This window comes from Hordeum vulgare, chromosome 5H (assembly GCF_904849725.1).
Source record: "Hordeum vulgare subsp. vulgare chromosome 5H, MorexV3_pseudomolecules_assembly, whole genome shotgun sequence".
NCBI classification, from domain to species: Eukaryota; Viridiplantae; Streptophyta; class Magnoliopsida; order Poales; family Poaceae; genus Hordeum; species Hordeum vulgare.
The window spans coordinates 524,101,692-524,129,046 of record NC_058522.1 but is presented as its reverse complement, the minus strand read 5'-3'; the positions used below and the strand labels follow the sequence as shown (position 1 = coordinate 524,129,046).

The 27,355-nt window shown below is 43.8% G+C and overlaps 1 protein-coding gene across 1 annotated transcript; it reads right to left on the bottom strand.

The window, feature by feature from the left end:
- Nucleotides 1–19,686: 19,686 nt before the first annotated feature.
- LOC123398293 (premnaspirodiene oxygenase-like) lies at nt 19,687–21,861 on the bottom strand. Its single transcript, XM_045092772.1, has 2 exons — nt 21,300–21,861; nt 19,687–21,028 (listed from the first exon to the last, which is right to left on the bottom strand). Exons 1-2 carry the CDS (start codon nt 21,756–21,758, stop codon nt 19,964–19,966), a joined length of 1,524 nt encoding a protein of 507 aa, XP_044948707.1. The 5' UTR covers nt 21,759–21,861; the 3' UTR covers nt 19,687–19,963.
- Between the last annotated feature and the right edge of the window lie 5,494 nt (nt 21,862–27,355).

Below are 27,355 nucleotides of genomic sequence, written 5' to 3'. Positions count from 1 at the left end.
ATACAATTCATCATATTAGTCTCCGAATTCAAAATACCGAACAAAGTTAGAACATTACAAGTCTCGAGACCGCGAGTAGCGAGTTTGTCTTCACATTACAAGTCAATATCTAAAGTATCATCACATAGAAGAGGGTTGCGGTCACGATGAGCATCATCGCGATGAAACTGATCTTCATCCTCTCTGCTCCCTCCTCTCTCCCGCTAGATAGCGCGCGTATCTAGCTTCCGCCTCCGCCCTAGTGGTGTACCCTTTGTAACTGTTACCGCTGAAATGGTGAACTTGTCTCCGACACTCCTCCCAGTCGTCGTAGACTCCGGAAACCTCACCATTGTACACGACATACGACAGCATCTCTATGCACTAGACAAACAAAAGCAATTCACAGATAATATATAAGCAATATATAAGTATGCAAGAAAAGGATCGGAAGAGAAAACCAACACATTAATAGGACGATTTGGCATGACTTTGCCTAAAAATAAGACCAAAAAGAATGCATAGTGCCAAATTCTCACCGAAACGGAAATGAATCAACACTTCGGGAAAATATTGGCAACTATCGCATTTCAAATACCGGTACCTGCAAACACAAACATATGCAACACCACAAACATACGTAGATCTAGGCCATAAAAAGTGTGTACACGTGTTGGAGGGAGAAAAAAGTAGATCTAGAACATAAAGAAAGCTTTCCCCTTACTTACCTATCAAAAAAAGGAAATTTAACCATTTAATTTGGGTGAATCTATGGTGCAAATGAGGTGAGGAGGAGCAGGCAGCCGAGACTATGAGTGTGCAGTGGTGGAGAGAATGAAGTGGGGGGAAAGTGAGTGTGAAGTGGGCTCTCAAAAATATCTACTGCTCCCAGGTTACCAATGGCGCACCAAAAGAATGCGCCATTAGTAACCCTGGTTACTAATGGCACACCTGGTAAGAATGCGCCATTAGTAACCCTGGTTACTAATGGCACACCTGGTAAGAATGCGCCATTAGTAGTTTTGAAAAAAAAACTGAAAAAAATTGTTAGTAGTGGCACACCTTGGATGTGGTGCGCCATTACTAGGTAAAACTAGTAATGGCGCACTTCCCCTGGTGCGCCACTAATATGTCTAGGAAAGGGTGTGGGGCCAGGACAAAGATAGTAATGGTGCACCACACACAAGGTGCGCCATTAGTAATATGGACATTAATGACGCACCACATACATGGTGCGCCATTAATATCCATATTAGTTATAGACCTTTTTGTAGTAGTATCAGGTTCACTTGCATTATTAACCCGCACTTTGCACGCCGCGCCTCTGCCTGCTAGTTCTTACATTATACTTCTCCTTCCTTTGCTCAGCTCAGTTTACATGAGCTGACGGTTAGTGTTTTTATGCTCGTCAATTGGCAATTGATAGTCATCCAGTTTATTACCTCTCTGGTGTTGTTCTTTCTCTAGCTTTGACACATCGATGCTTGTTTAGTTCCTGTTATGTACTGTAGGCAGCATAAAAGAAACACCAGCATGGTTCTAAAATCTGTCTATTTGTTGTAGGCCCTGACAACATGGAGCACCTGAAGAGGATCGCCGAGGAGATGCAGAGGCATGTTGCTGCTGCAGGCGCCATCTAGCCCAAGGAAGAGAACGACTTGGAGTTTGGATGTATTATGTAAACCTGAAAGATGTATTATGTGAACCTGAAAGATGTATTATGTGAATCTGGGAGATGTATTGTGTTATGTAAACTTGGGAGATGTATTATGTCATGTTATATGATGGATGATTTTAATTCGACTTGGAGTTTTCTTGATTTGAATATGAAATAGTGTTGGATTTTATATTGAACAAATAATTGGGTTGAAAAGGCTCAACAAATAGAAATGAAACCAAGTTCTGAAACAAAAAGTTGTTGAATTCAAAAATGAAAAAGGCCAAAACTGAAACTGAACCAAATGTATTTGGACACTAAAAGGCCAGGGCCCAAATTATAATGATACAAAAAAATTCAAAAATATATATACCAAAGTGGTTGTAAATAGGCTAAGGCCCAAAAAGAAGCCCAATAAGAAAAAACCCCAAAAAGTAAAATCAGCTCATGTGATCAATTGAAATGGGTTGGTCTGATTTCAACCATGACATTTTGATTTCGTCGTAATTTTGCCACGTAGGACTGGGTTTGGTTGCCAAGGATGATTTAGGATTGATCCAGGAATCATCGTAAAAGGTACGACGATTTTGATCAAAACGTCGCTGCTGTTCATTTGTGACGCTCCGTTTTCGACGCTTGGTTTTTCGTCGTGGGATCGTCGTAAATTAAAAACTATGACGATGTAGCGACGAAAAAATAGTGTCGTGTATTAGCATATTTCTTGTAGTGTTCATCAAATTTTGGATAGAAAATAATAAAAAAATCTATACAAACATGCAAATAGGTCTAGTACATCAATATTTTAAATTCAATGAGATTAACCGGATGTTCAACAAGTTTTTCATAAACGGATTGCATATATTGTCCCTTCAATTTCATCCAACAGTGTATGTACCTAAAAGGCCAGCCATCTATTCTGTGATACATCCCGACAACACATACGAGCTACACAATGTTTAAAGCAACATTGAGTGAATTAATGATTCAATCGACAAGATGAGAAAGAAGAAGCAAAACTTACGATCTCTTCCTCTGTTGCATGCAATGGCTACCTTGCCTCCAGCCGACCAACCACGTCACAAAACCTGGCGAAGGAGGTCTCGATGGCGTACCTTCCATACACCAACGACCTCATATTGCATTGTTGGATGGTGTGCATGTTGTAGGGCGCAATGAGCTTTCGCACGTGAAACGAATCATGCACGGGCTACCAGAAGGGATCTCCTCTGCTCATGCTTCAAATCCGCGGATACGGCCAACCACGCATCACACAACAACTCATCATCCATGCTCGAATCCCGCCATTCTTCGTACTCTAAAAAAACTACATGCGTTCGAAAACAAGTTCAATGGCATTTCATCGTGCACCTGATTGGAGGTAGCTTTGGAGACACTCTGAAAAAATGAATAGCTTTGGAGGCACTCACAATACCTCCAATTGTAAGAGCATCTACACCTGTACATTGTAAATATGACCCTCTAAATGTTTGCGGATGCGTCCAATCAGTGACCGTACATGTCTCATATTTGTCCGTCCACGCAGCCACGCTCTTCATTTTCTTTCTTATATATTCGGTCATTTTCACGTGATTGGTGAAGAGGAGGAGAGAGAAAGAAAAATTGAATAAATAAAAAAATGGTGATCCGAGGCGGGGTCACGTCTTATGTGACGGACTGACTAGGCGCGCCCAGCCGCATCCATCCCATATTTGAGAAGGATATGAGAGTTCTCGGACAACCCAGACGTGTAGAGGTGATATGAGGGGTTCGGTTGGGTCACTTTTTCCTTTCTCTCTTATGTCGTTGTAGAGGCATTTTAGAACGCCTTATATGCTCTAACGTGTTGTAGTGGGGGTGGAGTGTACCTGCGACGGACAGGTCCTAAATGAACGACGCCGTCGTGAAAGGCAAGTGACGCGCTAGTGCTGGTTACGGAGGTCCGACAATGCTTGTGTGTCAGTCAAAGAGATACAATGACGGCATCAAAGAAGGAGGGTGCGGATGCAAAGCAAGAGAGGAGAAAGGGGCAAATTGAAAGAAAATGGATCCGGAGGCGGTTTTGCGTACGTAAGGATGTGGAGGTCCTAATGGCTGTTGTCCGGACTCCGGCACAACCGTCCATCCCTAATTTTGTTTTGTGGAAAAAAGTGCATAAGGATCGCTTAGTGAACACATTGAGTCCAAATGTATGTGAACAGTTTAAGGATTGGTATTGAAGATGTCTTAAAATATGGCAGAATGAATTAGTTTTCTAAAATGCAAGCAAACACGAGACAAAAAAATGAAAAACAAGATGTACATATACCCAGTTCAACGAAAATGCAATGCATATACACACTTCAGGATAAACTGTGAACTACTCCCTCCGTTTCAAAATATAAGACCTTTTAGGTATTTCATTAGAAAACTACATACGGAGCAAAATGAGTGAATCTATACTCTAAAATATGTCTATGTATATCCGTATGTAATTTATAGTACAATCTCTAAAAGGTCTTATATTTAGGAATGGAGGGAGTACATCTCTTTTCCTCTTCTTTGTCAACATGTTATTTTCTTTTACGAGTCTATGTGCAAGTATATTATATACCATATATGTTGTATCTATGTCAAATTTGTGTATCTTTTCGTATCGTTTATACTCCTGCGGGACATTTGAATCGATATCACTGTATTATTTAGATATTGGTATCATTAGACCTGCCGCATTCTGGGTGTACCAAATAGACTATAGAAATTAATAGATATATTCGCTTGCGAAACAAGATAGCACTACGATTATTTCTTCTGGTGTGGACGCTGGGCACCACCGCATAGTATAAGATTGTGATCCTTTAGACGAAAAGTCTGTAGCTGCACGCGTTACACATGGAGCACCTGTCTACTGTGCATACAGCTAAGAGCATCCACAACGGCAAATCCGATCACTCAAACGTCACATGGACACGTCCGCATGTAAATCCGATCACTCATACGATCACATGGACACGTCCGCATGTACTGTCCAGTCATACTTCATATTTGATCCTAGACATTGGAACTTCATATTTCATTCTCTACGTGCATCTTCAACCGGCGTCCAACCCGACGCGCATCAAATATTTGTTTACAGCACGTTCATTTCAAAATTTAACGCGTCGTCGAACGCCGGCTTCAGCGAAAGCCCAAAAATTAGGCGCGCGCGGCACTCTAGAGGAAGCCCGAAAATGAGGCGCGCCGGGGCAAAATTCAACACAATTTTTATCACATTTTTTATCACATAGGATAAAAAGATACATAAAACATAGTTGCTTATATAGTCTAGATAATTACAAAATCTACAAAGCATAACATAAATAAAAAAACCGATACAAAAACTACTCATCATCGTCGTCAGACTCCGATACGCCGGTGTTCGATTCCTCCGACGTGATCAAGGCGTCATACCAGCGTTCATCGTCGGAGGACCAAGTCGACGCTTCCTTCAGCTCCATCTCGAAGAGTGCGGCTTGCTTCCACGTGCGCCTATCTGCATGATAGGCAGCTTGCTCCGCCCTCTTCGCCCTCCTTTGCACGAAGAATTGACGCCCGTCGAGGATGTCATGCGGGAACTGTAGACGCCATGCCTCCATGGCATTCTCGTCCATCTCAGCAATGCTGAGACGACGCTCCCGCCTCCGGTTCCGACGACGGTCCTTGTCGGTGACTACCCGTGGACGAGGTGAAGGTTCTGCGCTAACTCCATCGTCATCAGCTCGGGGAAGTTCATCTCCCTTCAAGGCCTGTTCAAGCGCCACGTCGCGGCGTCGTACACGCGGGCGACTTCCTCGGCGGTGTCGAACGTGCCGAGGCCGAGGCGCATCTCGTCGGATCGGATCTCGGAATAGAACATGACGGAGGAGGGCGCGCGAACGCTGCGGTAGCGAGAAGTTCCACGGCGGCGCAGGGCGGCGAGGAGAGAAAGGAGGCAGAGGGGCGTGTGGCGAGGCGAGAGAGGGCGTGTGGCGGGACATGGGTGACTGAGATTCGATGGGAGTGCGCGTGGCGAGCGCTGCATTTTATAGGCGCGCTAGACGCCGCGCGCCCGACCGCCTTTTCCCCCGCGCGCAAGCGTTTGCCGCATCCACTCGAGCGCGTGAAACTATCCCGCGAGCGCTAAAATGGAATTTTAGGGCGCGGGCGCGCGGACGCGGCTGTTGGAGATGGTCTAAATTCATATAAATCATTTAGAAGAGTTCCTACCTACTATGTTAAACCATGCCTAAATATAGCTTCATCGTCGGAAATATCGACGCATCTATGTCGGCAGCCGGGTAGACGGGCATGTAGGGGGACTCGGGCTCCTCATCATCATCATCCATAGCCGCAGGTACCTCGACGCCGTTTGCGGCGTGCTCCACCTCCGCCTCTGCCGCTTCGGCTCTATCGTCACTTCCGTCTGGAGGGAATCAAGAATCGCCTACTGCTTTGCCTACAGATCCATGGCCCAGCACCCCCCACGTCCTCCTCCTCCTTCGTCGCCGCCTCCTCCTCCTCCTCTTTCCCGTCCTCGTGCTCCTCCTCCAGCGGATCTACCACATACAAAGGTAGTCCCATGGCTATCTGGACTTCGTGCCTTGCCAGGGCCTGCTAAAGAAGCTGCAATCGGTGCTCAGGCGTTGAATAAGTTGTCAGGCGACATGGGGGCATAGCTACTAGCAGAAATTGGTGGAAGACCAGCTTTAAGTAGCGGACGGCAAGAGGAAAGTGGCGGCAGCGACGGACGGGCGGGGGGAGGAATGTGGATGGTTAGGTTTCGCTGCGAGTGGTTGACATAAATAGTCGGGATAGGGCAGTACGTGGCCCACCGGAGTGGCGCCACACGGCGATGGAGGAGACAGTCGTCGGACCGTCGGTTTACGGATGATTCCGTGTAAGACCCATCATCAGTCTAATGTGGTTGACCCGCTCGGTCGCACAAAGGTGTCTCATATCCGTCCTAGATTTATGTTAGATATGATGGATGTTGAGTAACCAGAACTTTTGAGGTCCGTTTAAAAAAGCCATACGAGTCATATTTTTATGATCGATCAATGATCACATCGTCCGACCGGACCTTTGAGACGGTTTTACACTGTCCGAATGTAGACACAGGGTCTATTTCACAGATAGGTTTAAAGCGTCCTACTGTAGACATAGGGTCTATTTCATACTAGACGATGCTCTGCGTGTTGCTGCGGAAAATTTATTAATTTTTTTATGATAAATGTAAAAAAAAACTAATTAATGCAATAATGTTTATAAAAATGTCTTGCTTAATTACCTAGAACAAATTTATGCATGAGGGTATGTTTTGCATGAAAAGATTAATGAAAAAAGTAACTAACAACATGCATGACTTGATGATGTGGCATTGTTGCATGAAGAGGAAAATTGGGTAGTGGGTTCTAGCTATTTAAGAATAGAAAATTATAAATTACATGCATAACTTAATGATATGGTATGGTTACATGGAGAGAAAAATTGGGTAACGAGTTCTAACTATTTAAATATAGAAGATACAAGAGTGCATGATTCTCCGAAAAGCGATGTAGTACTACATGTGATCCCAGATCAGTCTAACAGTAACAGTGTCTCTTACGTCGGCCCATGATCGACCAAACGAGCAGCTAGGGTTCCTTCTATTTACTTACCGGTCTAAGAGCATCTTCAATAAAATGTACATTTTGCTGCTTCAAATTGGTGATGTAAAATTTTACATCACAAAAAAATGTTTTTTACGTCTTCGAAAAAGGCTCAACTTCAACGGATAATTCAAAACGGAGATATAAAAGAGCAACTCCAACAGATGGTCCAAAACAATGATGTAAAATTCTGAAAACGACCAACTACTACTTCATCTCAACATACTTCAAACATCAAATTCAAACATAGTTCAAACAGAGATGACATAAATTTAAACTAGCAGAACTACTCGTCATTCGAGGGAATCCAGTACGACTCTTCGGAGTCATCTGAGAGCCCCCAAAACTCCTGACCTCCTCCGACAATGACTTGATGGGAATCACCGTAGAGGGGCCGGCCTCATCTTCCATCTTCACCTCATTCTTCTTCTTCTTCTCCTCGGCATGACGCTTCGAGTACTACTCCTGCTCGGCCTAGACGTACTCGGGATGCTCCCGCACAAACTGAGCCATCGCCGCCTCGTCGCTCTCGCCGGGAGTGACGACAACCGCCAGTCTCTTATTCTTCTTCTTCTTCACGGCATCTCCTCCATCCGGATGCCCTGCGGCAGGAGCCTCTCCGCCACCGACCGGTTCTCGATCTCAGGGATTTGAGGTCCGTCTTCGGTCGTCTGGCATGCCATACCACCACATCGTAGGCACGCACGGCCTCATCAGCGGTGGGATACGTGCTGAGCCACCAAAACCGCCCGCATCGGAGAACTCCACTCCAAAGTTCCCAGATGGCTTTGCCCTCATGCCTAAGAAACCCGACTTACCCATCGGCGTCTTCTTCGGCGCCATCGGGTAGCGACGGCGACCGAAGCGAGTCGGGGCGGCGGCGAGTGGAGAGAGGACAAGGCGACGACATGCGACGGGGCGGTGGCGGACGGATCTCGGAGGCGGCATGGGTTCGGGCGAGGGCGGGCGACGGTGTGCGGAGCGAGTGGGGCCGGGCGGAGTAGAGGCAGACGGGACCGGAGTGGGGCTGAGGTGGACGGGGCTGGGACGGGGCGGAGGCTTGGCTGGATCTGTGACGGGGCGGTGTCATGGAGCTGCGGCGGGGCGGCGGCGAGCGAGGAGCTGCGGCGGGCGGAAGGAAGAAGGGGGAGGGAAATGAACTGAAGGGCTCTTGGGCGTTGGCACGCGGCCATAGTTTTTAAATCTCGTGCCTCCGGAGATATAATTTGCACCGTAAGGTGTTGTATTTTACATCTCCGGGAGGCGGAGATGTAATTTTTTTTACATATCAATCATCTGTTGGAGAGCTGCTTTTTTACCTTAAAAGGTCCACAAATTGATTATTTTTACATACAAATCGTCTATTGGAGATGCTCTAAATCACGATTTCAGAGTGCAACTCTCTTAGGCGATGTGTGCGGGTCTTATGCGTAAGCAGATCAGCCCGTGTGTCCCCTATGTTCTCGTCCGACTTTTCCTTCGTTAATCCGACAATTCTCTTCTACCCTATTGAATGAATCACACTTCAAAATTCAGCGTTAAGAAGAGGATTTCAGAGTGCCTCTTGAGTAAACCATGGTTTATAAGGGCATCAGTCACTCGCAAATTCGGATGCGAGAGGACCACATGCAACGATTAGTGGTATACATTTGGTCAACAATTCAAACCAACCGGATGAAATTCAATAAACTGACCGGATTTAATTCAAGTTTAAATATAATTTACATAAAAAGGTCGATATTTCAACCGTTTAACTAAAGACTAAAATAAAAAAACTAAATCCTATACCGGATGATCACATCGTACGCGTGGCCGCCCTCCCCCGCCGCACCATCGTCTCTGTCGGTGCCTTTGTCGTTGTTGTTATCGTGGTCCCTCTAGTGGCGGAATGGCACCGGAGGGCTGCGACAACCTTGTCCGGAAGCTGCCTGCTGCCCGTGGAGGAACCTCTCCGCCTCCTATTGCGCCATGTGGAGTTTTTCCACGGCCACTGCCGACGTGACCTTCCGAGCCCAGGCGACAGCCTTGCCGCAACGAACGTTGGGGGAGCAGTCACTAAGCAACCACTCCTCGCCTATCTCGATGAGCTCGGCATCAAGGAGGCGGTGATGCCCTTCGGTCGTCTCCGCGGTGGTCACGGAATGGTTGAGCACCTACGCCGCGGTGAGTTCCGAGTCATTGCAGATCCATTTTGGTGCCACGTCCGTCTTGGTGAACTTAGAGTGACGACAGACATTCCTCAGGTCGTACCTCACCTACTGCTACGCCGCACGGTCAGCCTTGGACACCAGCATGAGAGCCACGTGCCCCATCAAAATCTCCACCTCGCAGATAGTGGAGGATGTGACCACGCGCCTTGGCGATCGTGGGCGGCATCTCCTCCTTTATCAGGTGGCAGTGGTGTCGAGGTGGCGACGATGGCCCATCAATCCAGGCGTAGCAGCCGTGCGGCGTGCGGGGGGCACGCCGGCTCCAGCTTCACGCGGCGGAGGCACTGGGATGCATGCTCCTACTTCATGTGATCACTGATGTGGAGGTCGCGGTTATGCGGCGGGAACGTCGGCTCGTCCTTCACCTGCTGGAGGGGGGTGTCGGCTCGTGCTTGACGTGGACCCGCGGAGGTGACGGTGGCTCCTTCTTTTTCGCGCGTCGATGATGGTGACGAAGAAGCGGAATTCCTTAAGGGGTGTGGCATGGTGTTCGAGGTGGTGGAGCAATGACGAAGGCAAGACAGAAAGAATGACCGAGAGAAAATAAGAAGGATGGAGTCACGGGGTTCGAGAAGGGTTTTGGGTGGGCTAGGGATGTTGGATGCCGATGTTTCTCGTGTCCGAACTTCCGCAAACCTCTTTCTATTTTTTTCTTCGGTTTGCGCGAGAAATTGTGTCCGACCCGTCCGCAGACCGATACAAACCCGTGTTGAATGGCTTCCACACGAATGCGGAGGGTTTGTGGATCAGCATTGGAGATACCCTACCACATAAGGGGCTTTAGTCCCGATTCAGTAACAGGGACTAAAGGGGCGGGACTAAAGGCCTAACCTTTAGTACTGACCCTGTTCCAAGCCGGGACTAAAGGTGCTCCACGTGGGCGCCTCGGAGCGCCCTCAGGGGCAGGCCCTTTAGACCCGGTTCTTTACACGGACCGGGACTAAAGAGTTTCAGATTTTGTTTATTTTTGTGTTTTAGGGTTTTAGGGCTTAGGTGTTCGGGAGATTAACGTGATGCCTCGTTTGGTGTTCGGGAATTAGTTTTCATATAATTCTAAATAGAAATAATTATGCATATATATATATAAGGTTAACTTATCTTACAAGCGAGCATATATATACAATTATATGGAGATCTGAATTATCGGGACTAGAGCCCGTCTATTCGATTACATGGACGAACATCAGTAATGGCCCCTAGCTACACTAAATCGTCCTTTGTCATCTATAGCTTCCGTCCTCAGAAAGGTCGCAAGCTCCTCTGCAACAACAATCGCGCGTTGCTCTGGTAGGACCTTCTCCCTCATGGCCGTGTACTATATAAGAAGAGGAGATGAATATGAATATCAATCATGATAACAAAGAAATGAAAGGGAAAATAGAGGTGTGAATGTTCATTGCTTAGGTCGAATCTGTGATCCTTGTGCTTAGAGGTAAACGTGCGAATGGTCTCGCAAACATAGTATCTGCATAGATGCGTCCCCCATGGCTGCTGGTCGCACTTTACGAGAATAGAATATATATAATTAAAATAATAATCTAGCATCATAAATGTATTGAAAATAGAAGTATATCATACTACTACTTACCCGAGCCGCTCTAAAGGTCAGCTTCTCAGGCTCGATACCGGGAGTCACACACTTGAACCGCTTCCAAACCCTGCCCAACAAGGATAATGATTTGCTAAGTTTTTCATTAATTGATATATCAGAAAATCATCGAAAGAGACCGATAGAGCGCAAGAATGATTGAAATTACCCTTGGAGCATGTCCTGCAGGCTTTGGAACTGTTCCAAGGGTCTCGATAATGGGTCGAAGGCATCAACTCTTCCCTTATCAATTTGAATGTCCAACAGAATCCAATGGAAGCTGCACATGTATATATATATGTGTGTCAGGAACTTATCATGATGTTCCTTTGCTATCGTGGCGTTTTCCTCGGGGGTACGATCATAAGGTCTGATAGGAAGATTAGCATGAGGTACCTTTGGGAGGGGCGACAGTTTGCGCTTTGGGAGGCTCCGTCGCTTAGAAATCATCGGCAGAGCGTTCTTGCTGGCACGCTTCCGCTTAGTATCCAGAGCAGGCGGCGGCGGAGACGGACGACCCAAGTCCGGCGGCGGTGATCGAGATGGACTCGTGTTGTGCTGGCCGACGTCATGTGGAGGGCTTGGAGGTAATGGAGGTGTAGGTGACCTGCGACGACTCGGAGGCGGTGTTGTCCTTGGGGCCGAGCCTGGAAGCTTGATGTAGTTCTTGTCCCATAGGATGACTCCACCCAGTACTTCTCTGAGTGTCCTCTTATCTTCGGGTCCAGCTATGTCGAGCTCCATATCATGAAACCCCGCCATGATTTCATCCACCCTGACTTTAGCAAAGCCAACTGGAATCTCACAGCCATGCCAGCGTGCATTAGGGTCAGAAGGTAAAGCTTGTCCGGCGGCCACCTTCATGGATATGTTCTTGAATTTATGATGGAGTTCACATGATGTTGACTCCTTGATTCCATCCACGGGGTAGCCGGGACCGCCCTCTATCATTCTTCGTGCATCGTCGGGCGGGGCCTCAGATTCAGCCACGCTTCTTTTCCGCTTAGATGGGGCGCCGGTAATATCAAATGCAGGATCTTCCTGGCGCGCTACTCCTCTAAGCTCATCAATCTGCTTCTGTTGCTCGTTAATCCTGGCAAGCAACTGGTTGAACTTGTCATTCTCCTCATCCTGCTGCCGCTTCTTTGCTCTCGCTCGGCTTCTGTAAGTGTCTTGGTCTCTAGCAAACCCAAGCCACCATGGGTAAGAAGGACCGAAGCCTCGCGTTCGTCCTCCATGTTCATCATTGCCGAGGACCAGTGTGAGCAAATCTTTCTCTCTATCTGCAGTGAACTTTCTTTTTCCCTCCTTAATTTCTTTCACTATCTTTTTCCAATTCTCCCTGGCTATCCTAAGACCGTCACTGCAGATGAGGTCCCCTGTTTCTTCGTCGTACGAACCACCATGCGCAAGGAACCAATTTGTTGCTCTTAATTCCCACTCATCACGGAGTGGTTCAGGTACGATGCCTTTATCTAGCAGATCTTGCTCTTTCTTATCCCACTTTGGGATGGCAGTCTCATAGCCCCCTGGCCCCAGCTTGTGGTGATATTTCTTCTTGTCGGCATTTATCTTGTTCTTTTCTGATAATGCCTGGGCATCTTCTGACTCCTTGTACTCTTGAAATGCCTTCCAGTGATTCGCCTGCTTGGCTAGATACCCCTTGAATACTGGCACTTTCTTTGTCTTCAGATAGTTTTTCCATAGCTTCTTCTTCCAGCTACGGAACAGTTCGACCATCTTCTTTAGAGTCCACTGCTTGACTTTGGCCCTCAGTTTGTCTGCGGCATCTTCATTCTCACATTCTGGCAGGTTGAAATGTGACATGAGATCATTTCAAAGATTATCATTGTACCTTTCAGCGACATAGTCACTATCGGCTGCCCCTTTGCGCTTGTTCCACTCCCGAACGCTAATCGGGATGTGATCCCTAACGAGAACTCCGCATTGCTTCTTGAATGTGTCAGCAGCATTCTTAGGAAGCTTGGGTTCGCCCGTAGGCAATATCACCTCAAAGGTGTAATGCGTCCGTGCATCCAACTTTCTAGTCGGGCCTCGTTTCGTAGCTTTGCTCGATGTGGAGGCCTAAGAGGGAGAAACATTCGTCAAATGAATGTATATGTATACAATATAGAGCTATCTCCAATATTTTTCACATATTACAAGTGATTGTCGAACTTCATATGTATACCTCGCCGGACTTTATTATTTCTCCACCGGCTTCTCCATCAGTGGAGCTATCACCTTCTCCGTCATTGGACCTATCTCCTGCCCCATCGGCTTCATCTTCGTGTCGGTCGACCTCCATTCCATATCCGGAGGGGTTTAGATATGACGACGGAGATTCAGCTGGTTCAACGTCGGGGCCGTCTTTGATTATATCTTCGAGAAGTTCTTCCTCTTCGAGGTTCCTGATATGTGGATCCATAGTTCTGCAAAAAACGGACATTTGATTAACTAATAAACTAACAAACTATATAAGAGGGGTTGGAAACTTCGAAGTGTCGTTTTATATAGGAGGACCTTTAGTCCCGGGTCTTGGCTAGAACCTAAACTCTAAAATATGTCTAACGGATTCTCTTAACCTTGAAGGATTTAACAAAATGGCGACATTCTAGATGTGTAGAAAATGATCCTATTTTTCCTGATCTCATCTACCCTTCTATATGTCACATTGTGTAGTGTCAAAGGACTTTGTTGAACTTTGTACCAAAAAAGAATTATTCTATCAGGAACTCCGTTCCAAAACAACTTTAGTCCCGGGTCGTGGCTCCACCCGGGACTCCTAGATTTCTGCATAGTATTCAAAGTAGGAGTACTTTTCCAATTTGAGCATTCAATAAGAAAAACCAAATCGTAAAATAAAGTAGTATTCAAATTAGCATGCATTCAATTATATGCAAAACTACATCATCTCTTTTGTTTGTACATCGTCGAATATTATCATTAATACTCCTCGAATACTATCATACATATAGCATCACTGATACAGCTAGAACCGTAGCGCCCGACGGGTATCGTCGCGGGTGGTGGACATTCAAAGAGAAGGAACCATCACAGGATCATAGCTCCAGTGAGATCCCCGAAGAACCTGCCAGGTATGCTCGAACCTGCCCTCCAACGCAACCATGTAACGACGGACGTGCTCATCCTCCTCGCTGACACGGTGACGTACCACCTCCGCGGTGTCCGGAAGCCTCGGCACCGTCAGTGGCCCACGCGACCGCCACCAAACAAGGAGCGGGTCAACAACGGGCTGGCTCCTCACCAACCTACGCCCCCCGGAAGGTAGAACCTCCCAATACCAGCCGGCCGGAGCCCAGTCCCGGACAGGGCCCCTCTGATCAAGCAGGTGTCCTCCGCCGAGTCGACGACGAGGATGCGGGATAGGCATCGTAAAATGAACTAAAAAATAAACTAGTTCTATTAATTTTCTTGCTAAAAATAAACTATTAACACTTAAGCATATACAATAGCAAAATTAAACTATTAACACTTAAGCATATACAATAGAAAAATTAAGCAATAATCTAAGAAACACTAATTAAGCATCTATATACGTAGAAGTGTCTTCTTCTTCTTCTTCTTCTTCTTCTTCTTTCTTATTTTCTTCTCCGCTTCTTCTTCAACTTCTCTTCTTCTACTTCTCCTCTTCTTCTATTTTTCCTCTTCTTCTCCTCTCCTCCTCTTCTTATTCTCCTTTTTCTTCTTTTCTTCTCCTGCTCTTCTTATTTTCCTTTTTCCTAATCTTATTTTCTTATTTTTGTTCATATTTCTTCTTCTTGTAACCCTAACCTAATTCTAAATATTACTAACCCTAATAATCTAGCACAAACCTAATAACAATAGGAATTAAATGACAAAAAAATCTTTCTCTTTTTCTTCTTTTCTTCCCTTTTTCTTCTTTTCTTCTCTTTTTTCTTCCTTTCTTCTCCTTTTTCTTCCTTTCTTCCCTTTTTCTTCTTTTCTTCCCTTTTTCTTCTTTTCTTGTCCTTTTTCTTCTTTTCTTCTCCTTTTTCTTCTTTTCTTCCATTTTTCTTCTTTTCTTCTCCTTTTTCTTATTTTCTTCTCCTTTTTCTTCTTTTCTTCTCCTTTTTCTTCTTTCCTTCTACCGGTCGGAGTGTTGGGAGGAGGGGGGGGGCTTACCGGCCGGAGGCGTCGACGACGGCGAGGAGGACGGCGGCGGCGAGGAGGACGACAACGACGGCGAGGAGGACGGCAGGCGGCGGCAGCGAGCAGGACGACGGGCAGCCTGACGGCGTCGTCGAGTTCGTCGCTGTGCCGCGCGGGCAGGAGAACGAGGAAGAAGGAGAGAAGGAAATGCGATTTGGGTTGGAAATTTTCTAACGCCCAGCGAGGGGGACTAACACTTGTTTATAAGCCCGTCGCAGCATCTCCATCGAGCTCCTCTCTAAAGCAGGCTTACGGGTCTAAACTGAGTGTAAATTTAAAAATTGAAACTATATTTGAAATTGTGGAGAAAATTAAACCTGAATTCAAAGTGAGGTCACTTTGAATTTAGGTTTAATTTTCTTTACAAATTCTCATATAGTTTCAATTTTTTTCTATTTTCAAAATTAACTATTTTGTTATTTTCAATTAAAAACTATGTTTATTAAAATTCTTTTTGCATATTTGAGAATTTGACAAAACTATGATAATGAAAAGTGTTTGAAATTCAATAAATAATTCAAAACTATTTTTTATTTTCAAAATTAATTATTTTGACTATCCAAACTATTAACTATTTTGTTATTTTCAATTAAAAACTATGTTTATTAAAATTCTTTTTGCATATTTGAGAATTTGACAAAACTATGATAATGAAAAGTGTTTGAAATTGAATAAATAATTCAAAACTATTTTCTATTTTCAAAAGTAATTATTTTGACTATCCAAACTATTAACTATTTTGTTATTTTCAATTAAAAACTATGTTTACTAAAATTCTTTTTGCATATTTGAGAATTTGACAAAACTATGATAATGAAAAGTGTTTGAAATTGAATAAATAATTCAAAACTATTTTCTATTTTCAAAAATAATTATTTTGACTATCCAAACTATTAACTATTTTGTTATTTTCAATTAAAAACTATGTTTATTAAAATTCTTTTTGCATATTTGAGAATTTGACAAAACTATGATAATGAAAAGTGTTTGAAATTGAATAAATAATTCAAAACTATTTTCTATTTTCAAAAGTAATTATTTTGACTATCCAAACTATTAACTATTTTGTTATTTTCAATTAAAAACTATGTTTATTAAAATTCTTTTTGCATATTTGAGAATTTGACAAAACTATGATAATGAAAAGTGTTTGAAATTGAATAAATAAGGGATTTCGAACGAGAACTCATCTCTTACAAAAGGATTTCATTTTTTGAACTTATTTGAACTCCATACTTTGTGTGTGTTTAAAATGCACCATTCAAAGGCACATCACAAAATTTCAACAATTTCTGACTTAATTTGGTATATTTCGTGCATTTGCTTATTTGTTTTGAGCTAGTTGACCCTGAAATTGAAAAGCACTACAAATGAACTCTGAAAATGTTGAAAGTTGGCATGCTATCATCATTTCACCCACATAGCATGTGTTAAAAAGTTGAGAGGGCTACGACAAAAACTGGATGCACTTCGTGTACAAAATAGACAATCTCTCTCGAAGTATCAGGGTTTCGAGCGAGAACTCATCTCTTACAAAGGGATTTCATTTTTTTGAACTTATTTGAACTCCATACTTTTTGTGTGTTCAAAATGCACCATTCAAAGGCACATCACAAAATTTCAACAATTTCTGACTTCATTTGGTATTCTTCGTGCATTTACTTTTTTTTTGAGCTAGTTGACCCTGATACTAAAAAGCACTACAAATAAACTCTAAAAATGTTGAAAGTTGGCATGCTATCATCATTTCACCCACATAGCATGTGTTAAAAAGTTGAGAGGTCTACGACAAAAACTGGATGCACTTCGTGTACAAAACGGACAATCTCTCTCGAAGTATGAGGGTTCCGAACGAGAACTCATCTCTTACAAAGGGATTTCATTTTTTGAACTTATTTGAACTCCATACTTTTTCTGTGTTCAAAATGCACCATTCAAAGGCACATCACAAAATTTCAACAATTTCTGACTTAATTTGGTATATTTCGTGCATTAACCTTTTTTTGAGCTAGTTGACCGTGAAATTGAAAAGCACTACAAATGAACTCTGAAAATGTTGAAAGTTGGCATGCTATCATCACACCCACATAGCATGTGTTAAAAAGTTGAGAGGGCTACGACAAAAACTGGATGCACTTCGTGTACAAAACGGACAATCTCTCTCGAAGTATGAGGGTTTCGAACGAGAACTCATCTCTTACAAAGGTATTTCATTTTTTTGAACTTATTTGAACTCCATACTTTTTGTGTGTTCAAAATGCACCATTCAAAGGCACATCACAAAATTTCAACAATTTCTGACTTCATTTGGTATTCTTGGTGCATTTACTTTTTTTTTGAGCTAGTTGACCCTGAAATTGAAAAGCACTACAAATGAACTCTGAAAATGTTGAAAGTTGGCATGTTATCATCATTTCACCCACATAGCATGTGTTAAAAAGTTGAGAGGGCTACGACAAAAACTGGATGCACTTCGTGTACAAAACGAACAATCTCTCTCGAAGTAATAGGGGTTCGAACCAGAACTCATCTCTTACAAAGGGATTTCATTTTTTTGAACTTATTTGAACTCCATACTTTTTGTGTGTTCAAAATGCAATATTCAAAGGCACATCACAAAATTTCAACAATTTCTGACTTCATTTGGTTTATTTCGTGCATTTACTTTTTTTTTTGAGCTAGTTGACCCTCAAATTGAAAAGCACTGCAAATGAACTCTGAAAATGTTGAAAGTTTACATGCTATCATCATTTCACCCACATAGAATGTGTTAAAAAGTTGAGAGGGCTACGAAAAACTGGATGCACTTCATGTACAAAACGGACAATCTCTCTCGAAGTATCAGGGTTTCGAACGAGAACTCATCTCTTACAAAGGGATTTCATTTTTTTGAACTCCATACTTTTTGTGTGTTCAAAATGCACCATTCAAAGGCACATCACAAAATTTCAACAATTTCTGACTTCATTTGGTATTCTTCGTGCATTTACTTATTTTTTTTGAGCTAGTTGACCCTGAAATTGAAAAGCACTACAAATGAACTCTGAAAATGTTGAAAGTTGGCATGTTATCATCATTTCACCCACATAGCATGTGTTAAAAAGTTGAGAGGGCTACGACGAAAACTGGATGCACTTCGTGTACAAAACGGACAATCTCTCTCGAAGTAATAGGGGTTCGAACCAGAACTCATCTCTTACAAAGGGATTTCATTTTTTTGAACTTATTTGAACTCCGTACTTTTTGTGTGTTCAAAATGCACTATTCAAAGGCACATCACAAAATTTCAACAATTTCTGACTTCATTTGGTATATTTCGTGCATTTACTTTTTTTTTGAGCTAGTTGACCCTTAAATTGAAAAGCACTGCAAATGAACTCTGAAAATGTTGAAAGTTTACATGCTATCATCATTTCACCACCATAGCATGTGTTAAAAAGTTGAGAGGGCTACGAAAAACTGGATGCACTTCATGTACAAAACGGACAATCTCTCTCGAAGTATTAGGGTTTCGAACAAGAACTCATCTCTTACAAAGGGATTTCATTTTTTTGAACTCCATACTTTTTGTGTGTTCAAAATGCACCATTCAAAGGCACATCACAAAATTTCAACAATTTCTGACTTCATTTGGTATTCTTCGTGCATTTACTTTTTTTTTTTGAGCTAGTTGACCCTGAAATTGAAAAGCACTACAAATGAACTCTGAAAATGTTGAAAGTTGGCATGCTATCATCATTTCACCCACATAGCATGTGTTAAAAAGTTGAGAGGTCTACGACAAAAACTGGATGCACTTCGTGTACAAAACGGACAATCTCTCTCGAAGTATAAGGGTTTCGAACGAGAACTCATCTCTTACAAAGGGATTTCATTTTTTTGAACTTATTTGAACTCCATACTTTTTGTGTGTTCGAAATGCACCATTCAAAGGCACATCACAGAATTTCAACAATTTCTGACTTCTTTTGGTATTTTTCGTGCATTTACTTTTTTTTTGAGCTAGCTGACCCTGAAATTGAAAAGCACTACAAATGAACTCTGAAAATGTTGAAAGTTGGCATGCTATCATCATTTCACCCACATAGCACGTGTTAAAAAGTTGAGAGGGCCACGACAAAAACTGGATGCACTTCGTGTACAAAACGGACAATCTCTCTCGAAGTATGAGCGTTTCGAACGAGAACTCATCTCTTACAAAGGTTTATTAAAATTATTTTTGCATATTTGAGAATTAATTCTACACTTAAGGATGGTTTGATACAAAACCATCTTACACACGTGTGTGGCTTGAAAGTTGTGGTTCATGGAGGGAAGATGTGGAACCAGCCGTTTAATTGCTCCAATCACGTGATGCCACGATGGATCTATAAGTACAAAGCATATAAACTGTCCATAAGTGTAGCATTATTGACGTATCGTTATAGGCGTATGGTATGCTCTAACAATTCAATTATTCATGCAGATATGCAGATACAGTTTACTTACAGATCGATCGGCCTCAATTATTAGGGCCTCAATTACACTGCACGTGACGCACATACATCAATACAAGAAACGTACTCAACTGATACACACCCTTACTGGTACCACAGCGCTCGTGGGTAGCAGATAATAGATGGGACGGACCGACGGACACACACACACCATAGGACATAGGTTGGTACGAAGCCAGCATGCGTATGCATGCATGCATGCATGCAGCCAAACGTGGCTATGCGACGGCCGCCGGGACGAAGGGGGTGGCGAGGAGCATAAGCGGGGTGCGGCGGCGCACGCCGAGGCCGGGGGCCTCCTCCATATCGACGTCGGCCACGCCCTCCGGCAGCGACCAGTCGAAGTGGTAGAGCAGGCCGACGAGGGCGAGCTCCATGCTGGCCAGCCCGTAGTTGAAGCCGGGGCACATCCTGCGCCCGGCGCCGAACGGGAGGAACTCGTAGCTGCTGCCGGTGAAGTCCAAGGCGCCGTCCTCGAACCGCTCCGGCTGGAACTCCTCGGCGGCCTCCCAGTACTTGGGGTCCCGCCCGATGGCCCACGCGTTGATCACTACGCGCGACTTGGCCGGGACCGTGTACCCTTCCATCTCGCAGTGGTCGATGCTCTCCCGGGGCACCAGCAGCGGCGCCGGCGGGTGCAGCCGCAGCGCCTCCTTGATCACCAGCTTCAGGTACTGCAGGTTGCTCGCCTGCAGGTCGGCCTCCGTCACCGTCGCCTTCCCCTTGAACGCCTCCCGGATCTGGCTCTGCAGCTTCTTCATCACCCTCGGGTTGCGCATCAGCTCCGACATCCCCCACTCCATGGCCGACGCCGACGTCCCCGTCCCGCCCGCGAACATGTCCAGGATGATGGCCTTGATCCTGCTGTCGTTCAGGTCGAACCCGAAGCCGCCCTTCTCCTGCAGCCCGATGAGCACGTCCACCAAGTTCTCGTCCACGTTCTCGGCGCCCGCCTTGATCTTCTCGGCGCGGGCGGCCTTCCTCTCCTCGATGATCTCCTCCAGGATGGCGTCCACCGTGGTGTAGATGCCCTCGAGGCTGCGCTTCATGCCGGTGATCGTGGCGAGCATGGTGGTCCACGTCGGGAAGAGGTCGGGGATGTTGAAGCCGCTCGCCAGGCCCACGCCGGACTTGATGGCCGCCATGAACTCGGCCGCGTTCTTCCGCTTCTTCCCGAACGCCGCCCGCGCCACGATGCTGTTGGTCACGCTGTGGAACATCACGCTCAGGTTCACCGGCGTCGACGGCCCCGCCTCGCGGATCTGCTCCACCCGCATCAGCACCTGCATGTGAGCATGCGTCAACACGAATCGAGCGGACGAATCAAACACTGTTCATTCGCAAGTCTCATAATTTCGCACACACTAACACATGCCGAAGTACTTGTGGTGCCGATATTTTTTTCACGTGACGGTTCTGTGTTACGTACTTAACTTTTCGGCCGTACGTGTAGGTGTAGCTGTACGTACAACTGCACTTGACTAGTACTCTCCTACTTGCAAGTTCCATTATCAGTGTGGCGTTTTTTGTTGCCACGTTCAGTTAATTAATTACCTCGTCCTCCCTGATGTGGCGGAAGGAGAGCACGCGCTTGGGGCTGAGGATCTCGGCGGCGCAGAGCTGGCGGAGCTTGCGCCAGTAGTCGCCGGAGGGGGAGAAGAGGATGTCGGCCCACTCGTAGCCGACGATCTCGCCGGCGAGGAGCTTGGGCCGGGTGGCGAAGTTGGTGTCGTGGGTCTTGAGCACCAGACGCGCCGTCTCCTTGGACGACACCACCACCAGCGGCGTCTGCCCGAGCTGCAGCATCATCAGCGGGCCGTGCGCGTCCGCCAGGTCCCTCAGCTTGCGGTGCGGGAGCACGTTCACCAGGTGGTGCATGCTGCCGATCACCGGCAGCTTCCACGGCCCCGGCGGCGCCCTCTCCCTCACAGGGTTCAGGAACACCTTCAGCACCTGCAGCAGCGCCACCGCCACCGCAGCCAGCACCAGTGACTGGACGTAAAGCTCGTCCATGCCTGCGCTTACCAAAGCTCACTCACTAGGCCTCCACAAGCTAGCTAGCTAGCTAGGGCTATCTCCGATGATTGTTGGAACTGGTGGTGATTGGTGGTGACTGGTGTGCGTTGCTCTGCTGCTGGAGAGGGTATATATAGCAGTCCATGTTGAGGAGTAGAGTAGGGGCAACTTGGCGATGGGGGGTGGACGAGTTGGCCCACGTCATGATGGTGACGCTGCCCGTGATGCGGGGCCATTAGTTTAGAGCGACATGTTAACTTGCTAACACAATGTGATGGTTAGTGCAACGTTGTATTCTCCAAGCTCGCTCACCAGTCACCAGTAGTATATTGTGTTACCGCAAGTAAGGTCGGATAGAGACTCCTTCGCTATTGTGTGGTCCAATGGCCCAACCCCAACCCCAACCTCAGCCATATAATTTCAGTATATATGCACATGCATGCATCTATACAGTTCCACACTGCAAGTGGAAATTATGTATATAAATTTGAAGACTATGCATTCTTTGGAAGAATGTGTAAGCATATAGGAAGTGCGCGGGACAAACGTACAAGGGGCGATATAAACAATTTCTTGCATTCTTGATGTACTCATTTTTATACTTCGAATATAAGATTTGTCTCAAGTAACTTTGTAAAGTTGTTTCAACTTTATAAGAAAAAAAATAAGTATTAATAATATGAAATCAATATCATTAGATGCGTCATGAATTCGATATAAAGATATAAACAATTTCTTGCATTCTTGATGTACTCCTTTTTATACTTCTATATAAGATTTGTCTCAAGTAACTTTGTAAAGTTGTTTCAACTTTATAAGAAAATAAATAAATATTAGTAATATGAAATCAATATCATTAGATGCGTCATGAATTTGATTTTTATATTGTATAACTTTAGTATTGTAAATATTTATTGATATATTTTCATACAACTATGGTCAAACTTTACGGAATTTGACTTCGAAAAAATCTTATATGCGAAGAGCAAAAAGGACCAGAGAGATTACATAATAATTTTTCTCATGTCGTGATGCCCTGGAAGCTGAATTATGCACTTGTATGAAAGATTTGTCGTTTTCTCTCCAGAGGAGTGACCTACCAATTAAAATTGAGATGGATTTTATTGTTGCAGTTAAGTTGGCTCATTCTAAGGGGGTGGACAGATCGATCTACTCTTCGCTTGTTGAGGAAATAAGATATTTTATCTCTCTCCATGATTCTTGAAGTATTCACGTAAATCGTAGTCGAAATAAAAGTTAGTAATAATTTAGCTAAGTTTGCTCGTTTAGATGGCAGAACCATAACTTGGATAGGTTCGGAGCCTGACGCTGCTATGGAGCTAGCTGTGATAGATTGTATGAACCTTATGAGTTGAGTAACACAAATGTTTCACCCGCAAAAAAAAAAAAAAAAAAAAAAAAAAAAAAAAAAAAAAAAACATGCATCCATCACAAAGTCGTGTTATAAATGAGCCGATGATGTACTTCCTCCGTTTTAAAATATAAGACCTTTTAGAGATTACACTAGGAGACTATATATGGAGTAAAATGAGTAAATCTATATCCTAAAATATGTCTATGTACATCCGAATGTAGTTCATAGTGCAATATCTAAAAGGTCTTATATTTAGGAACGGAGGAAGTATACAGTAAACCGTAACACTCTGTTGTTAGAGGATTCTAATGTTTCCCCACTTTTATCATATGCCTCTAAAAAGCAGCCAACACAATATTTACACTTGCCGTTTTTTTCTTCAGAACCTCAGAATAAATCAGAGTAATATTTACATGGGGCTTGTTTGCGACAGGAATCTAAATTCTCAACAACTCACCGAATGAAATAGGCCTTTTCACCGATCGAATATAAAAGGGTGAGAGAATCATATGGAACTATTTAGTGTCGGCTAAGAAGCTTCTAATTTGCAAGTACATGAATCATTTATGTCTCAAGTAGTCAAGTGGCAACCATGGGCGGCAAAAGGGACTTTACTAGCTAGCATAGTTTAATTGGCTTCGCCTCATGAAAGAGGAGCATCCAACTTGGAGCCTAGCTTCACAGAACCCATCCTTCCGGCAGGAAGGAATCAACGGACGTCCAAAATCCGAATCCAGAGAGAACGACACAAAAATGACACAAGCCCCATGGTACCTAGTAAGAGATAGTAAGAGATAAAAGATACTCGTGCTCATCATCTAGCTTGGCTAGCTAGAAATCAGGGTGTAGATGATGTCTTGTTCGGCCATCTTCTTGAATCTGTCTTGCTCATCATCTACCATGACGAATTGACAATTTAAACTCTCATTCTCTTCTATTGCCAGGAAATTTAAACTCTTCTGATATTACTTAGTGAATAACGTATTAAAAAACAAAAAGAAATAGAAAACGGCATCATCCCTGACACACGCATAATTTTGTGTAAAAGAACACCGCATCATCCCTGACACTCGTATACCACTGCCTGCTTTTGGCGAGACCGGATGAGGCCTGCGCCAGGATTTGATTCTGATATGCAACGCATGTTAGTTACACAGATACATACAATGAAGGTAATACGCACGGAGATCGCCGTCGTAGTAAGTACCACGTGTATGCACATGTGTTCACTCTCGTGAAATACATTGTCTTCAATCCAGTGATTAAGGAGATAGGATACAGGCTGCTGATAAATTAGTACTCCCTCCGTCTCGGTGAATAAGTCACCTTACGAAAATCAAATAATCCCAAAACACTTAGGCACGATGCATTAACTTTCACCTGGTTTCTTATTTTTTGACATGAATAAAGGAATCAACCAATAAGGCTAGTTGTAATGGTTAGTATCATGCATATGATAGTAGTGTATGATACCACATCCGTAATGCATAGTACCATATGTTAGTATCATAGTGTAGTTCATTTATTGTCATGCAAGACACATAGTAGCACATCATTTAATATGATACGGTATCATGATATGATACTCAACCCTCTCTTTCTTCATTTAATTCTATGTCACCTCATCGAAAATGCCTAGTTGGCATGCATGATACTACCTATGATACTACCATTACGGGCAGCCTAAGAGACGTGGGGCATGTATGTTTTTAATGACTTGAGACTAACTAGCACAACATGCATTGGTCAATTCATTGCATGCAATGGTATTAATTAGCAAATTAGCATTGATTTCTCTCATTTTCCTCTCCGTCTTGGTCACGGTGCACAACCTAAGATGACTTATACACCGAGACGGAGGGAGTAGTAGCATGGCATCAAGAGTTCACGACCCTAATGGCTTTGCGTCATGTTCGTGACGTCGGCCGAACCCGTCCATGATTTAAACCTTAAAAAAAGTCTGATTGTTTACAAGGTAACGGGACCAACCGAGTATCTGTTAGATTAAAGTCAAAAGTAATACAACACAAAGGCCTCATTTGGTTCATATGACAGGAATATCATAAAAAATAGGAGAATTATAGTAAGTGAGATGACATGTATCTCAAATCATATGAGTGGGATAGAAAAAGAAATGTCATTTGGTTCATATAATAGGATCTATTCGCCATTGAGTTTGACATAACATTTCTTTTCCTTTGAAATATGGATGATAGGAATCAATCCCATAAAGGAATACAATTATGATCCTGCAAATCAAAGGCCTCTAAAATAGTTTTTTTACATAAGTCCTATACAATTCCTGCAAAAGAAATATAAACCAAAGGAGGCCTAAGAAAGACCGTGGAAGGAATCAAAATTACATACATGTCCTCCTTTTTTGCAAACGAGATCCTGGAAATAGAAACTAGATTGCAGTACGTATAGTCATGCTGCAATTAATAACCTTGCTAGCTACCTTTGCCACCATCTATAGCAGCATCCTCACCATCGTCGGGCAAGGGATAAAGGGCCCCACCATGAAGGTTGAACAACACTTGTCGAACCACTTTATACGTTGATTTGCTACTCCCGGAGGCAAGAAGTCCCGTCACAAGCCGGCTTGAACTTTGTCCTCCACCTTCTTCAGATGGTGAGACCATAATGTGAGATCCGCAATGATACCCTTGATTACATCGAAAGGAGGAACATCTAAGTTCCTAAATGTTTTTGCATTACGAGCGTTCCAAATTTTCCAAATGACAAGGAGAAGAATAAAAGGCCACACAGACTCAGGGAGACTCGAGTGCCCATGCGAGGTCCACAGATCTGCGAAGGGGGTAGAGCATGGATGGAGAGTATGTCATCCCAAATGGCATGAGATGCCACACAGTGAAAGAACATGTGAGCTCGGTCCTCGGGTGCAGCTGCGCATCGGGGGCACGTGGCAGAGTCGATGATGGACTTGCGGTGAAGGTTTGCCTGGATGTTGAGCCGGTCAAGGTAGAAGGGCAAGCCGAACACCCTCATCGTTAGACGGAAAAAATTGCTTATGCTTGTTAATCTCCTCGAGGACACTCACATGTAGAGATAAACACATCATGAAAAATTGTTGAACATTACTACCATCCTGGAATGGATTAAAATCAATCAACATGGTTACTAAAATCTATATACATTCAAGACAGTATTGCATGTGCCTATGAGTATCTACATCAATGTCACAAATACAAAACAACCATTCTTGTCTTAAAGCTTGATTTTGAGAAAGCTTTTGATAAAATTGAACATCAGATGATTGTAACCATCATCAGAAAAATGGATTTGGTACTAAAATGGTGCAACTGGGTTGATTTAGTTCTCTCCTATGCTACTTCACATTGGTGGTAATGGAGTTTGTGGGTTTCAGTTTAGGAGAGGAGTAATACAATTAGATTCTTTGTCACTTTTTTCTGTCACGACTGCTGATTTCTTACAAACTATCCAACATAATGCAATGCAGATGGTAGATTGCATGCTACTATCATCATACAATCATGGAGAGATTATCATGTGATCCAATATGAAATGACATACTAATTATGGTTATAGGAATACCCTTTATAGTTGACTCACTTTATGTTTTTTGTCAGTAGTTTTTCTGCATGTTTGGGCCTCAAAGTTTGATATCGAGAATCTAGTTCCGGTCACTATTCCTCATAATCACAACCACAACATGTTTGATATTCTGAATTGCAAAGTTGGATCATTCCCATTTAAATACTACTTGGGATGCCTTTGAGCATATTGAAGCCAAGGATGGATTGCTTTATCCCACTAAACGAGAGATTCTACAAAGATTGAGCATCTACTCTCAATTCCTAAGGTATGGTGACATACTCTTGGGGGTTAATTTTGTCCTCTCTTCTCTACCCGTTTCATTATGAGATGTGTCAAAATCTTAACGGAACTATTTTGATGTTTGATAAATATAGAGGTGATACTTTTGGAGCGGCAAATACCTATATAAAAAGAACCCACCTCTAGCAGCTTGGGATTTTATCTGCATACTTAAGTTACAAGGAGGGTTCGATATTTTAAACCTTGAGGCCCGGAATGACAACTTACTCTTAAAAATGGTCCACATGTTTCTGAATGGTCATGACATCTCCTCTGTGCAACAAGTTCCAGCTCTTATTATCAGTATATACCACCTACTAGTTAGATAGCTTGGTGCTCATTCTGGTGGAGCGATTTCTTG

Coding starts and splice junctions, on each gene's coding strand:
- LOC123398293 (XM_045092772.1), bottom strand. CDS start 21,758: ATGGACGAGCTTTACGTCCAGTCACTGGTGCTGGCTGCGGTGGCGGTG. Junction 21,029..21,299: donor GCCACATCAGGGAGGACGAG/GTAATTAATTAA, acceptor GCTCACATGCAG/GTGCTGATGCGGGTGGAGCA.